Source organism: Amblyraja radiata, chromosome 15 (genome assembly GCF_010909765.2).
Source record: "Amblyraja radiata isolate CabotCenter1 chromosome 15, sAmbRad1.1.pri, whole genome shotgun sequence".
NCBI classification, from domain to species: Eukaryota; Metazoa; Chordata; class Chondrichthyes; order Rajiformes; family Rajidae; genus Amblyraja; species Amblyraja radiata.
The window spans coordinates 7,533,586-7,552,250 of record NC_045970.1 but is presented as its reverse complement, the minus strand read 5'-3'; the positions used below and the strand labels follow the sequence as shown (position 1 = coordinate 7,552,250).

The 18,665-nt window shown below is 44.1% G+C and overlaps 1 protein-coding gene across 3 annotated transcripts in view; it reads right to left on the bottom strand.

Moving 5' to 3' along the window:
* Positions 1–18,665, bottom strand: part of myof (myoferlin) — a 282,434-nt gene that overhangs the window by 219,683 nt on the left and 44,086 nt on the right. For 2 of the 3 annotated variants that reach the window (XM_033033586.1, XM_033033588.1), the window contains exons 4-5: positions 6,515–6,620; positions 3,625–3,727 (exon numbers count right to left, since the gene is read on the bottom strand). In XM_033033586.1, the coding sequence (XP_032889477.1) occupies positions 3,625–3,727; positions 6,515–6,620 (209 nt within the window). The remainder of the gene's footprint in view (positions 1–3,624; positions 3,728–6,514; positions 6,621–18,665) is intronic. The other variant, XM_033033587.1, reaches the window with a different exon arrangement.

The window sequence follows — 18,665 nt, the reverse complement described above, 5'->3', positions numbered from 1 at the left end:
ACTGCTCACAACAATAGTGCTCTGTAGCAACTGGTCAAACTATTTATCTGTCTGAAGAAGGGTCTCGACCCAAAATGTCACTCATTCCTTCTCTCCAGAGATTCTGCCTGTCCCGCTGAGTTACTCCAGCATTTTGTTTCCTTCTTCGATTCCAACCAGCATCTGCAGTTCCTTCCGACACAAACTATTTATCTGTTCCCTTCGATGTTAGATCCGATCACCCTTCAGGATCTGAGCAGCGGGACTGTGTGGCAAGGTTTGGTGGAAGTAGATTGCCGAATCTGCAGCAGAAGTTGGGAAATTTGGGATTGGCATTCTTGGTGGTGGGCAAGAACCAGTTCATCAGGCGAGAGACATTCATAATTGCCCTATATGGCTCATTTCCCACTCCAGCAGCCACTCGAGTCATCTTCCACTTATTCCCGAGCACTAAAGTGGATTATATTGGTTTGTGATAATCTACAGTTGCACAAAGAGAACAAATATGCTTAACGTAACCTTCATCCTGACAACTTCCTTTGCCCGCTGCACTGTAGAATGGTTGCCGTGGAGAAACACCTTGAATCACAAGTCAATCTGGCAGCGGGCCACACACAATGTCCTGGAGACCTCGTGAGAAAATAATATGAGGAATTATTCCGTGGGCAGATTGCCAAATCCCATTGGCAGAATGCCTCATCGTTAAAACTCTCAAACACCAGGAACTCTATGGGCTGTTTGAGCAAAGCATCTTTCCTGTCAAATCCTTCCTGCACAGCCATAGTCTCAACCCCACTGCAGTGAGACGTGGGTGTGGTGTGGGCAGGACATTCATCCACCTCCTTGAGTTTGCCAGGGTGTGGAAAGGGAGGTAGTTATTCTTGTTGGGGCTTGCCCCGTGTTATACAACTATTTAGGAAACACACAAAGTAAACTGAATGAGAGACGCGCTTTTGTCTGTCTGGAAACTTGGTCTATCAGTATCAGACGTCCACAAGTCAATACCACCAATGGCATGTCTCAAGGTGCAGCAGAAGATGCTGAGGGATGCATAGTCTTGGTGCAGGAACCGCAAATGCACGTGGGGCAGGATAACAATCTTCCCTACAGTCATCAGGCTAATAAACACTACAACCAATAAGCTCAAAACTACATAAACTTGGGGGCATTGGTTTAGTCTTTTGCAACATTATTGGTTTTTAATGTGCTTACGTGTGTGTGTGTGTGTGTGTGTGTGTGTGTGTGTGTGTGTGTGTGTGTGTGTGTGTGTGTGTGTGCGTCTGTGCGTGTGAGCGTCTGTGCGTGTGAGCGTCTGTGCGTGTGAGCGTCTGTGTGTGTGTGTGTGTGTGTGTGTGAGCGTCTGTGTGTGTGTGTGTGTGTGTGTGTGTGTGTGTGCGTCTGTGCGTGTGTGCGTCTGTGCGTGTGAGCGTCTGTGTGTGTGAGCGTCTGCGTGTGTGAGTATGTGTGTGTGTGAGCGTCTGTGTGTGAGCATCTGTGTGTGTGTGAGCGTCTATGAGTGTGTGAGTATGTGTGTGTGAGCGTCTGTGTGTGTGAGTGTCTGTGAGCGTGTGTGTGTGAGCGTCTGTCTGTGTGTGTCTGTGTATGTGTACACTGCACATTTTCTCTTGTGTATTATTTTGTTTACAGTGTACTATGTTTACATATTCTGTTGTGCTGCAGCAAGTAAGAATATCATTGTTCTATCTGGGACACATGACAATAAAACACTCTTGACGTGATCCTGTTGCCACTGGACATTGAAGGGCTGACCCCTATTTATTGCATCATTGAAGTATTCGAGTCTGTGCTCACTGATTAGTGCATTGATATATCGCAAGAGCATGTATTGAATTGCTTCCCAAAGCACAGTGGAGGCAATGACACGCCTTGTGTTTACTGTACACAAATAAAGCACGCTTGAAAAAATATTTTCCCCCAGTTTGTACCTTCTCAAAGATTTAAGCAGTCATGATTAATAAATAGTACACGGACATTATATTTTAAAAAATATCAATGGTTGTGTTTAAACAAGACTACTGAGTGAAGCTTCACTCCCTCTGCACTCTTTCACAGGGTGGAAAATAAAAGTATCAAAATATGTTGGCGTGGAAACCCTAGCCACCGGTTGGTGCGTCAAAACTGTCAAATCTGGCACAGCAAGATCAATTAGCAAAATGGAGTGACATTAATGAGACAATTACATTTAAATCCATGGCAAACAAAATAACAAGTTCTGAAGATCAAATGACACCATGCAGATTGCATGCCTGATTTGCCGATACAATCAGATTTAAATGTATTTGTCGATAAAAACACAAAAAGCTGGAGTAACTCAGCGGGTTTAAACCAAAGAAGACGAAGGGTCTCGACCCAAAAACGTCACCCATTCCTTTTCTCCAGAGATGCTGTCTAACCCGTTGTTACTGCAGCTCTTTGTGTCTATCTTCAGTTTAAACCAGCATCTGCAGCTCCTTCCAACACATTAAATATATTTGACTTTAGAATCCCTTGCTTTCTCTCTCCATCTCCTTCCCCTTCCCAGTTCTCCCACTCGCTTTACTGTCTCCGCCTACATTCTATCGTTGTCCCGCCCCCTCCCCTGACATCAGTCTGAAGAAGGTTCTCGACCTGAAACGTCACCCATTCCTTCTCTCCAGAGATGCTGCCTGTCCCGCTGAGTTACTCCAGCATTTTGTGTCTACCGTCGATTTAAACCAGCATCTGCAGTTGTTTCTTACTGACTTTAGAATGAAAGTTTGACAAAAACATTAGAAATTATGACACTGGATATTTTGAAACTGAAAACATGCCAGTGAAGTCAAAACTCATTTGTCCACATTAATTGAAAGCACAAATTCCAGATGAAAGGACATTTGACACCTTGTTTACATGAGAGCCTATTTGCAAGATCAGTGCTATGGAGCAGGGTAACAGACCCTTCGGCCCAACTTGGCACGATGCCCCACCTACATTAGTGCCTGCATTTGGCCCATATCTCTCTAAACCTTTCCTATCCATGTACTTGTCCAAATATATTTTAAATAATGTTATAGTACCTGCCTTAACAACCTCCTCTGGCAGCTCGTTCCATATACCCACCGCCATCTATTAAATATTTCCCCTCTCACCTTAAATCTCTGTCCTCGATTCTCCTACTCCAGGTAAAAGTGTGCATCCACTTTATCTATTCTCCTCTTTATTTTATTACTAAAAAACATATTTATCACCCAAACCAGTTTCCAGAATTGTTTTTAAGAAGGAACTGCAGATGCTGGAAAATCGAAAGTACACAAAAATGCTGGAGAAACTCAGCGGGTGCAGCAGCATCTATGGAGCGAAGCATCTATTCCTTCGCTCCATAGATGCTGCTGCACCCGCTGAGTTTCTCCAGCATTTTTGTGTACCTTCCAGAATAGTTTGTTAAGTTAAAATTATACATATAATCAAAGACAATTTCCACTTTGTAACAGACAGCAAGGAACTATGTGGCTATTCTTTTTATGAAGCATAAATTATATTTTGTTCACCTTATTTATAACTTCCTTGTTGAAGCAAGATTATTGCACAGGTACAAGTGGATCAAATATCGAAGCACATAAAGAGGTTTAAGAAACCAGAACTCTTACAAAAACAATGAAGACTCACCCCCTTCACCAGAGTCTTGTGCAGCGGAATCATCAAGTGCAGATGAGTTAGGTGCTCCCGCTCCAGCAGGTGGTTCATAAGTGGCTACCAGGCTTATTTGTCCCTTTAAGAGCAAAAAAAAAAATTATCCACATGATATTTTTTAAAATGCAGCATCAATTCATTCTTTCATCTGCTGGAAACTGCCTTCCGCGGCTCAACAGCTGGCAGAGAGAGAGAGAACAACTACAAACTCACCAGGCCTGACTAATAATCACACCAGAAGTAGGCCCTGCATTAGGGTGAGGAACAGGCAACTAATGGAATGGCTGGAAAAGGCTGGACATGCAGGGTTTGGCTTATTTGCTTCTTGTCAATTTCCTACTGATGTTTACTGAGTAGGTTTCAACAATGGGTTCCTGGACCTGGAGTCTGAACATTCACCTCAGGCAGTGCACATAGCCTGACCCTGGCATCAATGAGACTCTCAAAAAAGTCTGAAGAAGGGTCTCAACCCGAAACGTCGCCTATTCCTTCTCTCCATAGATGCTGCCTCACCCATTGAGTTTCACCAGCATTTTTTGTCTGCCTCCAATCGTTCCAGCATCTGCAGTTTTTTCTTAAACATTCATCATTGGAATGGGTGTCAAGGGTGATGGGGAGAAGGCAGAAAAATGGGATTAGGAGGCTGAGATGATTGAATGGCGCAGTGGACTTGATGGGCCGAATGGGCTAATTCTACTACTATAGCTTGTGATTTCCCAGGTGCACCATTTTCAATGCAAACTAACATTGTCACTCCACCCCCACCTGTTCTCAATAGAGGCAACACTGTTGTGCCTGTCAGGCTTCTTCCCTGCCCTCCATTCAAGGACAAAACTGCACACTATATAAAAGTACAAGGGTCTAAATTACATTTGAGCTCCTATTTATTTTGATTACAGGTAAAGAACAATGCATATTCAGAATATGATGAAATACTAATGCATTAATGCATGCACATGGGTTATTCTGTCCTGCTGAAATCCCGATATGACTGCGTAGGTTCTCTGGATGCTTTCAAGAGAGAGTTAGATAGGGCTCTTAAAGATAGCGGAGTCAGGGGATGTGGGGAGAAGGCAGGAACGGGGTACTGATTGTGGATGATCACATTGAATGGCGGTGCTGGCTCGAAGGGCCGAATGGCCTACTCCTGCACCTATTGTCTATTGTCTACATTGACGGAGAGCACCCTGTTGGTGGCAGCGGCCTGAAGAGACCGCTGTGCCCATGGACTACAACATGAGCCGCAACAACAGCCCATCAACCTGACCATGAAGCAGCCGGTAAAGAAGGGCTCGCTGGTGCAGACCGGCGGCATCAGCGCCGAGATTAAAGTGAAACGACACAAAGTGCTGGAATAAGTCAAGCAGACAGAATCAGTCTGAAGAAGGGTCCTGACGTCACCTATTCATGTTCTCCGTTAGAACGAGGGTTTACTGTACACGCAATAACTCTGTGCTCCAGCAAGTGGCTCCTTACTGCTGCACGACCAAGTGTGTACAAAACGGTCAGCGTGGCTTTAAATCACTGCCTCACAACTATTTTAAATTATCATATGATTGAATCAATTGCATTTGCCAAAAAAAACATGCGACTGCCTTTTAAAATTCCTTTCATATCGAGTTAAAAAGAAAAAAAAGTATGAATTTTCAATAAAATCAACCATTGCAAATAATGTTTCAATGCAATAATCAATTAAATGGCAATTCAATAAAATTTGTGCTTCTGTGGCATGTAACGGAGATTACAAAAGGCTCATTGAATTGTTATTCGGCACGTGTTCGGCACGGACTAGAAGGGCCGAGATGGCCTGTTTCCGTGCTGTAATTGTTATATGGTTATATGGTTATCCCTCCTTTGCTCAAGGGTAGCAGAATCTAATGCATTTGCAACAGGCAAATTGAGATTTCACTTCCAAGAAGTCAAGTAAAGTCAAGTTTATTCGTCACATACACATACGAGATGTGCAGTGAAATGAAAAGTGGCAATGACTTTGTGCCACCAGTTTAGTTTAGAAATACAGTGCAGAAACAAGCCCTTCGTCCCACCAGTTTACCAGTGATCACCCTGTACACTAGCACTATCCTATACACTAGGGATAATTTAGAGAGACCAATTAACCTACAAACCTGCACATCTTGGGTGTGGGAGGAAATCAGAGCACCCAGAGAAAACCCACTTGGTCACAGGGAGAATGGACAAACTCTGTACAGACAGCACCCGCAGTCAAGATTGAACCCGCGCCTCTGACTCTAAGGCAGCTACTCGACCACTGTGCCACCCAAAATATTTATACATTTCAGAATAGTTAGCGTACAAAGTCACAGACTGGAACTAAAGAATAGAAAAAGGCAGATTAAGATGTAGATTTGAAATTATCATGTTTAATAGAGTACATTCTCATTCACCACCATCTAGCCTCATCATTTTAAGTGTAAGTAACAAAGTCTTGTTCAGCTGGGTTGAGTGTCTCAATTTTGGGGTGTGGTACCCCGAACTCTACTGTTGTGGTATACAATTACACATTAACAGCCTTGTCTTTAAAACTCATTCACATCTATTAGGCCACTCAAACATTCATGGCAAAACGGTTCAGTATCCATCTGAGTAATTGTGCAGGAAGGAACCTTGGTTTAAACTAAAGATGGACACAAAGAGCTGGAGTAACTCCGTGGGACGGGCAGCATCTCTGGAGAAAAGTAATAGGTGACGTTTCGGGTTATTCAGACTGCAGTCTTCAGCCAAAAGGGTCTCCAGCTCTTTGTGTCTATCTGAGAAAAACTGGAGGGCATTGCAATAATATTTCCTCAACACTGGGCTTAAATAAACACACACATGGCATATAAAGGGTTAAAATAAAACTACTTGCCCCTGTCGGCTGCTTCTTTTCAGTGAGCAAAGAGATATTCTTCAAAGGTAATGTCCTTTGACCACTTGCTAGATCTCTCAAGGATACCGTTGCAGAACCAATAAACCTAAAAATGACATGAAGATTATTAAAGGCTACAATGTAACTTCTTAATATTCCAACAATTAAATACACATCATTAACGACCTCCACTTAAGAGTTTGCAAATGTCACTCGAATGCTCCATTAGTCATGGTCGGTACTATCCAGAGTCAATAGTCATTTTCTATAATTAGTGATTTGGAAACAAATCATCTTTTAAAAAAAAGTTAAATCAACAACATGTACTGTGTCATGGCGTGGCCTGGAGTGTGGAACACCAATTACGTAGAATAAACAATCCAAGAAAAACACAGCAACATCCAAATTGGATGTCAGCATAACATTACTAGGCAGCTTAAAGAGCCTGTCCCACTGTACGAGCTAATTCAAGAGCTCTCCCGAGTTTAAAAAAAAACTCATGGTAAGCACGTAGAATGTACGTAGTGGGTACGTCGGTGCTCGGGACGTCTCTTAGCAGCTCGTAACGCTAACGGCAGGTACTCGGGAAACGCGGTAAGCTTGTGAAGATTTTTCAACATGTTGAAAAATGTCCACGAGAGCCCCGAGTACCTACGAGTGGCTATTACCGTAATTCTCCGAGTTCGAATCAGGGGAAACTCGGGATTACCCTTGAATTAGCTCGTACAGTGGGACAGGCCCTTAAAACTCACAACAAAGTTTCAAGTCATTATTACTCATTGCAGAACACCTTGTCAGATTTTGGTAATGAATTAAAAAATACTCCTGGTCTGTTGAAGGGAATTAGAGACTAATCCAATTGCTATGGTAAACAGATTTCAGTTCCATGATACATCACTAAATATTCTGCCACGTATAAATCTAGAGCACAAAAATAACCAAAAGAAAGAGCTAGGACTAAAGAATGAATGAATAAACATTTGAAATTAGTATTAACAATGTACAGCAATAGGGATATTAGCATTCACCATTATTTTAGGTGTAAATAATTCAGTTTCACTAAATTGGATTGAGAGTCTGAATCTTGGGATGTCCAAACCCAAACTCGACTGCAATGATCATTCCCAACACAAAACATCCAGAATACTTTGACTTCTTAAAATGGAGTATTAAGCTGCAACTAATGAGCTTATCATGATATTGAATCATTCTAATGTCCATGAGATTTCAGTCTCTACTTAAATCATTGGCATTTTCAAATTTTGTTCCATACACAGTTTACAAAGTTGAAACCTGCTCTTCGTTACAGATAAATGTGTAGGAAGGAACTGCAGATGCTCGTTTAACCCAAAGATAGACACAAGATGCTGGAGTAACTCAGTGGATCAGACAGCATCTCTGGAGTCATGGAATAGGTAGATGTTTCGGGTCGAGACCCTTCTCCAGACTGAGGAAGGGTCTCAACCCGAAACGTCCATCTATTCCTTTTTCCCCCAAGGTTCCTGTCTGACGAGCTGAGTTACACCAGCTTTTTGTGGCCGTCTTAGTTACAGATCTGCTTTCTGTGAGAAAGCTTGCAATGAAGTTCACAGGTCACTCAGCTTGATCACACCATCAGTTGTCTGTCACCATATTCCCTGTGGCATCAGGTGGCTTCAAGGGAAATCCTCATTATAGGTAATGCTAGATTCGTGAGAACTTTGTTCAGTCAGAAATGGGTGATGTTGTTTTATTGCGAACTGCACATTTTTGAACAAACAGAAAAAAAGACTACAAATTTAATAGAATTAATCAACAATGAATTTGGCCTTAAATATTGAACTTTTCCAGATTTCAGCCTCGTATATGTTAGGTGTTACTAGTTTAAACAAGTATCCAGTGCAAGACAAACTGTACTAGCTGAGACAATATTTGAAGCTCATCTCGTTTATGGTTCAGAAGTTACAATATTTTAGGATAAAGAATGCAGAGAAGATTGATGATGTTGTTGGGATTCGAGGGCCTGAGCTACAGGAAGAGGTTGGGCAGGCTAAGTCTTTATTCCTTCGAGCATGGGTCGGCAACCTTGTTCCGCCAAGGTGCCAGGACATACGTCTGTGAGCGGATGGCGGGCCACATCTATCACGTGTACACATGGATCCCGCCACGGATGGCAGGCATCAAATCAAGTGTTCACATAGATCCCACCCCTTCGAGGACGCCACCCGGAGCACTGAGCTCAAATTTCACACTCACTCGCCCCGGCCTACTGACAACCCCGATCCCGACAGTGAAGCCCAGACACAGAAGGTGCGCGGCCGTGCCGGCGGCTTTGCGCAGGATGCGGTACGGCCAAATCATTTTCCAGGTACTGCAGGTGGAAAAAAAAATGCTGTTGAATCTCACTCCAGCATTTTTTTTCTACCATTGATTTTTCCAGCATCTGCAGTTCTTTCTTAAACATTCCAGGTACCAGAGATGACGGAAGTCTGTGGGCCGGATGATTCAGAAGGAAAAAAAAAATGCCTGTGGTCCGGATGATTTCAGGTTACGGGCCGGATTCGGCCCGGGGGCCGTAGGTTGCTGACCCCTGCCTTAGAGTGTAGGAGGCTGATACACCACCATATAGGAGGCATACAAAATATTGAGGGGAATAGATAAAGTAAATACACATAGTTTTTCCCCTAGAGAAATCAAAAACTAGAGAGCATTAAGTTTAAAATTTTATTTTAGCTTTAGTTAATGGTGCAGATCCCACAACCTCACTCTCAATGTGGAAAAAACTAAGGAGATGGTGATCGACTTCAGGAGGGCTGGAAAACAACATCACACTCCGCTGCATAATGATGGAGCTGCTGTGGAGAGGGTCAGCAGTGTGAAGTTCCTAGGACTCCACCTGGCGGATGACCTGACCTCTACGACCAACACCACAGCAGTGATCAAAAGAGCTCAGCAGCGGCTCCACCCTCTCCGGAGACTAAGGAAAGCAGGTCTCCCTACTGCTCATCTAAGGGGCACCATCGAGAGTATACTGACCTATGGCATCACTTCCTGGTTTGGGAGCTGCAAGGCTTATGAACAAAATCAACTCAACAGGATAGTGAAGACAGCCAGCAGGATCATTGGTGCCCCACCCCCTTTCCTGTTGGAGATCTACAAGAAGCGGAGCATCAGTAGAGCCATCTCCATCATTAAGGACCCCCTACCACCCATCACACGACATCTTCTCCATTCTGCCATCTGGGAAGAGGTACAGGAGCATCAGCTGCAAAACCAGCAGGATGCTCCACAGCTTCTTCCCACATGCAATAAGACTGATTAACGGACTGTGTCCCCTCCCCAAATATCGTTCACCAACACATTCAACCTCGTCCATACTTTGACAGCTAGGCACCTGTCAAAGTAAAGCCACTGTCGGTCGGAATGTCTGTTTTTATTCTATTGCACATTTTAGGCCTACTTTCTGTTTTTAGACATGGTAATTTTAATTTGTTTTTAAAGCTCTATGTATTTATCCTTTTTTACTAACTACACTGAATGGAAACTGTTCGAGCAACTTTTTTTCGTTTCCACTGTGTATGCAAGTACCCAGTGAAAATGATATTAAAGAAATACTGAATACTGGATACTGAATACTAAGAGATTTAGCATGGAAACAGGCCCTTTGGCCCACCGAGTCCACGCCGACCAGCGATCCCCTCCCATTAACACTATCCTACAATAGGGATAATGTTTTACATGTAAACCAAGCCAATTAACCCACACACCTGAACATCTTTGGAGTGTGGGAGGAAACCAAAGTTGTCGGAGAAAATCCAAGCAGGTCGCGGGGAGAACGTACAAACTCCGTACAGACAGCACCCGTAGCCAGGATCGAACCCGGGTCTCTGGTACTGCAAGTTTTCTAAAAGGCCTGTCCCACTGTACGAGGTAATTCAAGAGCTCTCCCGAGTTTAAAAAAACCCTCAAACTCGTGGTAAGTACGTAGAATGTAAATAGCGGGTACGTCGGAGCTCGTGGATATCTCGTAGAGGCTCGTAACGCTAACGGCAGGTACTCGGGAAATGCGGTAACTCGTGAAGTTTTTTCAGCAATGTGAAAAATGTCCACGAGAGCCCCGAGTACCTACCAACGGCTGTTACCGTAATTCTCCGAGTTCGAATCAGGGGAAACTCGGGAGAACTCTTGAATTACCTCATACAATGGGACAGGCCCTTAAGGCAGCAACTCTACCGATGCTCCACCCGAGGTGAGGGGAAAGATTTAATAGGAACCCGAGGGGTAACTTTTTCCACAAAGGCTTGGGGTATATGGAATTGGCTCAGAGGAAGTAGTTGAGACAGGTAAATAACAATATTAGGATGACAAAGACATCAGGATGGGTACATAGTTAGGACATTTTGAGAGGGATTTGGGTCAAACGCAGGCAAATTGGGCAAGCTTGGATGGAAGATCTTGGTTGGCATTATTCCTTGGGTCGAGGAGGCCGATTCCATGCTATGATTCTACATTCTTTCACCCAGAATTGGAATTCCACAGATTCACCCAGAATCTGTGGAATTCTCTGCCTCAGAAGGCAGTGGAGGCCAATTCTCTGGATGCTTTCAAGAGAGAGTTAGATAGAGTTCCTAAAGATAGCAGAGTCAAGGGTTATGGGGAGAAGGTAGGAACGGGGTACTGATTGTGGATGATCAGCCATGATCACAATAAATGGCAGTGCTGGCTCGAAGGGCCGAATGGCCTACTCCTGCACCTATTGTCTATTCGGTATTCCAACGGCAGATGACTCTCCATAACAAGTCTGTTCTGAATTGCAGGTCTCATTAGTGTTGTTCAGGATTGCAAGGTCACCACTACTCACGCCCAGGCAAGAAAGAGATCTTATCAAGAGTGCAAGCCATGGATTTGTCCACAAGTCCTTGAAGTAACGAAAACAGACTCATTTACCAGATAAGCAGAACAAACATGCTGCAATGGTAAATTAAAACAGTTTTGTGTTTGTAGATGTTTGGAATCCTCACATCTGTCCTCAATCACGGTGGATTCTTCTGCCGTCACCTAATTAATTTTGCACCTCAATCATGAAAAGGCTTCACCAGCAAAGGCAACATGCATTGGCCGTCCCAAACTACTTGTTGCAGCAAGTGCCGGGAAATATTTTGGTCGCTGTAAAGATACTCCCGCCATGTTGTCCAGTTGGGTGCTGCAGAATGTGGGTCAGCAATGAAACAAATAAAACTGCTTATACTGAAAATCTAAAACAGGAAGTGCTCAAAATATTCTACTTTTGGCAATCAGGGTAAAATAGATGAAAAATCAAAGCCATAACTGTGGGGGCTTCATATAGGAAACAAACTAAATGCTGGAAAACTCAAAGCACGGCAGCAGTAGAGTTGCTGGCTTGCAGCACCAGAGACCCAGGGTCAATCCTGACTTTTTGTTCGTTCTCCCCGTGACCTGCGTGGGTTTTCTCCAAGATCATCGGATTCTTCCCACGCTCCAAAGACGTGCAGGTTTGTAGGTTAATTGGCTTGGTTTAATTGTAAATTGTCCCTAGTGTGTGTAGGATAGTGTTAGTGTGCGGGGGTTGCTGGTCGGTGCAGACTAGGTGGGCCGAAGGGCCCGTTTCAGTTTCCGCGCTGTATCTGTGAACGAAACTAAACATCAGGAACTGGTCAAATGGGAAAGAGTCATTTAGGTCTGCGACCCTTTTTCACAACTGGCTTCATGCCAACTCCTCTGCACCCATTACAGGTATTGTGTCGGTATTGAGTTGTAAGTTATAATTCCTTAAACACAACTTTCATGATTAAACCCATTTTTAGCTTATAAAAGTTAGCTTACAAAAATTATAAACACAGCCCATCCACGCCTCTGCTTCCTGAGAAGTTTACAGAGATTCGGTATGTCAAAGAGGATTTTCTTGTACCTCTACAGGTGTACAGTAGAGAGCATATTGACTGGTTGCATCACGGCCTGGTTCAGCAACTTGAATGCCCAGGAGGGAAGAAGACTCTAAAAAGTTGTGAACACTGCCCACTCCATCACCGGCTCTGACCTCCCCACCATCGAAGGGATTTACAGGAGTCGCTGCCTCAAAAAGGCAGCCAGCATCATCAGAGACCCACACCACCCTTGCCATCGGGAAGAAGGTACACAAGCCTGAAAACTGTAACGCCCAGGTTCAGGAACAGCTTCTTCCCAACAGCCATTAGGCTGTTAAACTGTAACCTCAAATAAGCTCTAAATAACTACACAGACCTGGGGGCATTGGTTTTGCCTTTTTGCACTATTATTGATTGTTTTTTTTAATATTTACACACACACACACTTTTTTTTCTCTCTCGTTTATTAAATTGTTTACAATGTACTATGTTTACATATTCTGTTGTGCTGCAGCAAATAAGAATTTAATTGTTCTATCTGGGACACATGACAGTAAACCACTCTTGACTCTTGATGTAACTTTAATTTTTTTCATCCTAGGCTATGGACAAGGCAACCCAAAAATGTCAGGTATTTTGTTCACTGGTTTTAAGGTGGAAACCTAGTTGTTAATAAGACTTCCTACTTCTAGTAGCTCTGCATCTTTACCTCTTTACAACTTCAAACTCTGGCCTCAACGCAGGTTTTCATAAACCAAGTATTCACACCTTTCTTGAATCTTTGGCACAGCATCTGTGCCCAGTTCAGACATTGCCTGTTGTGCACCAGTGCAGGAGCTTAGAAACATTCAAGACCTACCCGATCTCCTGGTTGCCAAACACTTGAATTCCTCGCCCCATTCCCACACTGACCTTTCTGTCCGAGGCCTCCTCCATTGTCAGAGCGAGGCTAAACTCAAAATGGAGGCACGGCATCTGTGCCCAGTTCAGACGTCTCATCTCATATTTTGCTTGGGCATCTTACAACCCAGGGGCATGAATTTAATTTCTCTAACCATGTAACACCTGCATTCCTTCTCTCTCCATCCCTCAAGAGAGGCTTAAATTAGCTCTTAGGGTTAAAGGAATCAAGGGATATGGGGAAAAAGCAGTAATGGGGTACTGATGTTAGATGATCAGCCATCTGGCTCGAAGGACCGAATGGCCTACTCCTGCATCTATTTTTCTGTGTTTCTAAGTTTCCCCCACCCAAGTTGCACCAACTTCTCGTTCTCACCTAGCAAACAGCTAACAATGGTACACAAAAATGCTGGAGAAACTCAGCGGGTGCAGCAGCATCTATGGAGCAGCTAACAATGGCCCGTTTCCTTTATTATCATCACTTTTTTACATATCTTTCATTCATTTGTTCTATGTCTCTACATCGTCTATATCTCTCGTTTCACTTTCCCGTGACCCTCAGTCTGAAGAAGGGTCTCGACCAGAAATGCACCCATTCCTTCTCTCCAGAGATGCTGCCTGTCCCGCTGAGTTATGCCAGCATGTTGTTTCTATCTTTGGTTTGACAGGGCTTCCAACTCTTTCTAACCCACAAAGAATTCTGACTGAAGTCGCACAAAAAAGATATATATATTATTAAAGAGATATAGCATGGAAACAGACCCTTCGGCCCAGCGAGTCCACTGCGACCTGCGATCCCTGCACATTAATAGTATTCTACACAAACTAGGGACAATTTACACTTATACCAAACCAATTAACCTGCAAACCTGTACGTCTTTGGAGTGTGGGAGGAAACCGAAAATCTCAGAGAAAACCCACGCGGTCACGAGGAGAACGTGCAAACTCCGTACAGGCAGCACCCGGGTCTCTGGCACTGCAAGGCAGCAACTCTACTGCAGCGCCACCGTGCCACCCCATTTTGTTGCACAATGTTTCATCATTACATCCCTTGCAGTTCCATAGTCACAAGAAAACTAAAGTCTGATGTAGAATCAAGCTGTCTCATTGACGTTATAGGTCTGTCAAGGTTCAAATAATAGTTCACCTACTTCTGGAAGCTACCACAATGCAGAAAGCAGACCCAACTACTCATCTAACAGTGAGTGCATTATACCATCATTTATAATATAGAGGACAACAATGTCTTTTGTTCCATTAAAGACCAGTCATTCTGATGACCAGTCTAAGAGTCTACCTCCCTACATTTTGACAACTTGTTGCATTATTAACTGCAAAAACCTCAACATTGAAGATCACAGCTGATCTGACCTGCATATTGGATATGGAGCAGCAGTGTCAGGTCAGGTTGGGGGGGGGGGTTCCCCCCACCACGGGTACCATGTAATCCCGTGCTCCATGGTCGATAGTCAGCGACTAAACCATCTCCCCCACCAGGTTTGCCAGGTGAGGAGGGGGCTGTGGATCCCCAGCAGGACCAAAAACAAGACGTGTCAAAGGGCGGATGAGCTTCTAGCGAGCCAACGGCCATCCACACTTCAGTAGAAGTTGCGATCGCTGTCGTACACAGCATTGTAAGGAACGATGATAAAGCACACACACCAAAATCCTATACTTCCAGCGGCGGAAGTCCGCAGGAACTGGAGGATGGAGGACAGAGATGTGTGGTGCGTCCGTCACCGTTCCTGTTGGAAACCAGCACCACTGCGTCGCTGATGTTTTCAACAATGATGAATGAATGAAGCACCAATGTCAATAGGCAGGGGCTGCAGATTCAAGGCTGGGCATCCTGTGGCAAGTGATCAAACGCCAGAATCATCAAGGATTTTGCATTGATGTACCAGACATGCCCAGTGCATCATCAATTAACACTGTGTTACCTGGATGAGCACTCCTCCACCAACACCTAGACTGCGGATGTGAAAGGCAGCAAGGTGGCACAGCAGGTAGAGCCACTGCCTCGCAGTACCAGAGACCCAGGTTCGATCCTGACCTCGGGTGTGGAGTTTGCACGCTCTCCCTGAGACAGTGTTTGTTTCCTCCGGGTGCTCCGTTTCCTCCCACTCCCAAAGACTTGCCGGTTTGTAGGTTCATCGACCTCTGTAAATTGCCCCTGGTGCAGGCAGTGGATGGGAAAGTGGGATAACATAACTAGTGTGAACGGGTGATCGATGATCAGCATGAGCTCAGTGGGCTGAAGGATTTTCATGTTATATCTCTAAACTAGAATATCACCCACTACAAATTATCTTGTCCCAGTTCTCTGGAAATAATCCCAAACACTGGGAAATCTAACCATTCTTCCTTCAACATTTACCTATCGATCTCAGGAGAAACGGCTGAATTAAGGAGCCGTCATTCTGAAGGCCACCAGCAAATACTCATGGGTCCATCTACCTTCCATTTCAAGGCAGCAATGAGTTCAATCAGTAATATTGGCCCATTCAGCAGGTAGTGGATATAATCTGCTGATTTTCTTCTTGTTATTATGGGGCAGCACGGTGGCGCAGCGGTAGAGTTGCTGCGTTACAGCGCCAGAGATCCGGGTTCGATCCTGACTACGGGTGCTGTCCGTATGCAGTTTGTAAGTTCTCCCCATGACCTGTGTGGGTTTTCTCCAGGAGCTCCGGTTTCCTCCCACACTTCAAAGATGTATAGGTTTGTAGGTTAATTGGCCGTTAAATTGGATTGGAAATTGTCCCTTGTGTTCGTAGGATAGTGTTAGCGTGCGGGGATCTCTGGTCGGCGTGGACTCCTATTTCCGCGCTGTATCACTAATTTAAACACAAGCCTGGTTTTCTGCCTTAATAACTTGATGGTCACTTTGTGCAAATCCAAATCGTTTACAGGCACCCCTCTACACCACCATCCAGCTCAAATCACCAACCTTTCCTTTGTACCTTCAAGTAAAATGGATGCCATTGGTAACACCCAAATATCAAAATGCAGTCCTTGTGAAATGAGAGCAGTATATTCATGAGGTATAAGTAAGTAAGTAAGTTTATTGGCCAAGTATTCACATACAAGGAATTTGCCTTGGTGCTCCGCCCACAAGTAACAACATGACATAGTGACAGTTACGAATAACTCAGAAAACACTAAACATTAATAATAATAAAACATTAATGATAAAACACCATTGATCAAGCATGTGAACCAACAAAATACCAGATCAAAGGGAGGCTACAGATTTTTGGCTGTTGAGTAGAACAACTACTTGTGGATAAAAACTGTTTTTATGTCTGGCTGTGACAGCTTTGACAGTCCGGAGTCGCCTTCCAGAGGGAAGTGATTCAAAGAGTCATTCAAAGAGTATGCATTTTAATCAAATAGTTGGTGGCCATCAACAAGTCCTTAAGAACCTTAAAAATGCTCTTAAGTCCTTAAGATTTATATTACACCTACTCTAGACTCGAGGAGCAAGAACATCGAACCCTCTGATAGGCAGGTTACTGCCATGACAGTCAGCACTTGCCATCTATCAGGTCAGAAGGTGAGCAGACTGGCGGAGTTCTGCGTCAGCCCCAAGTTATCCTCTTTGGTGTAAAATCTGGTCCCTCCCTACATTGCTGCAAGCAAGGAACCTCCCAACTATGTTATTTACAGTACATGTCAGATCAATATAAAAGGGTGGCACGGCGATAGAGTTGCTGCCTTACAGCGCTAGAGACCCGAGTTCGATCCTGACTACTGGTGCTTGTCTGGACCGAGTTCGTATGTTCTCCCCGGGACCTGCGTGGGTTTACTCCGGGGTCTCTGGTTTCCTCCCACACTCCCAAGACGTACAGGTTTATAGGTTAATTGGCATGGTATCATTTTAAATTGTCCCTAGTGTGATTCGGGGATCGCTGGTCGCCGCGACTCGGCGAGCCGAATGCGCCGACTGTACTGTTTCTGCACTTTATCTCTGAACCAAACTCAAAACAGATGATGCTGGAAACCAGAAATAAAAATCTTAGCAATACTCAAAGGTTGAGCAAAATCCGTGGAAAGCAAAGAAGAAAGTTAACAATGTAGGCCGATGATCTTTCATCAGAACGAATAAAAGTTAGAACTCAAACATAAAACTGAAGAGGAAAGGATGTGTGCGACAAGGCAAAGATAAAAAGAACGCCAGCGATGCAACAAAAAAAAAAGGGGGGGCCACTATTTGCATACTTTGGGCATGCAAGCAAAGAGTTTCACTGTGACTTGTCGCATTTGACAATAAAGTATTAATTATTCATTCATTCATTCCTCAGAACAGAATAGTTTCTCTACTGAAAGTGAAAGGCAGATTATCAGAAATGGTTGAATTCCTCAAGTCCCAAGGGCTGTCCTTTGCCTAATCTGAAGGGGTGATGCTGCTCCTCAGTTTTAATTGTTCCAATGTGAGAGGCTAAAGTGAATGGAGAATTAAAGACACAGCAGCTATAAGCTTGGGTTCACCTTTGAAGACTAAAAGGTGGTGTCCATAAAGTGATCAAGGATTTGGTTCCTCTAATGTGGGGACCATTAGATATGATGTTTTAAATCCCAACATAGATGCTAGTTTAAACTGAAGATAGACACGACATGCTGGAGTAACTCAGCGGGACAGGCAGCAGCCCTGGAGAGAAGGAATCGGGTCGTTCCTGACGTTTCGGGTCGAGACCCTTCTTCAGACTGATATAATCAGACTAATTATAATTGCAGTATCTGGACCGGAGAAAACATGTTTGAACGGAAACTGGCTAATTAACTGGAAAAAATCCCATTGTCTTCTGCTGCATTTCTACTCCCTCCCCCCTCCCGCAATTTTCCTGTTTCCATCGAAGAGAAGTCAGGAAGTTTGTAATCCCCCCCCCCCATATGTACTGCAGGAAGAGCACATTCCCATTGTGTTTTTTTGCAGTTAGCAATTCAAGGGGTTTTAAAATAGTGGACGGAATGGGCATAAGAAATTGTTGTTCATAGAAATATTTCAAACATTCAGAGGCAAATCTATACTTTTACCCCCACTTGCCTCACATCTGTAATTCACCAAAGTACAATTCCCTGCCCCTCTGTCCCCACATCAAGCTTCATCACCTAACCCCTCCCATCACACCATATTACTTACTACCCCCTCTCCCCCAGCTTCTCATGTTTGTACCACATAACCCAGCCTCTCGTGCATCCATCACACCCCCCCACCCCCCCACAAACTACACCACAGTGTTAAACGCACCAAACATCTTCACACATGTGTATTCCACCCATGTTCCCCCTTCATGCATTACCAACGCAGAGCCTATTTACTTCTCATCCATCTACCTCAAGCACCCATGCCAGTCTGAGGTCCTCAACTCTACAACCGTAGTCTATCT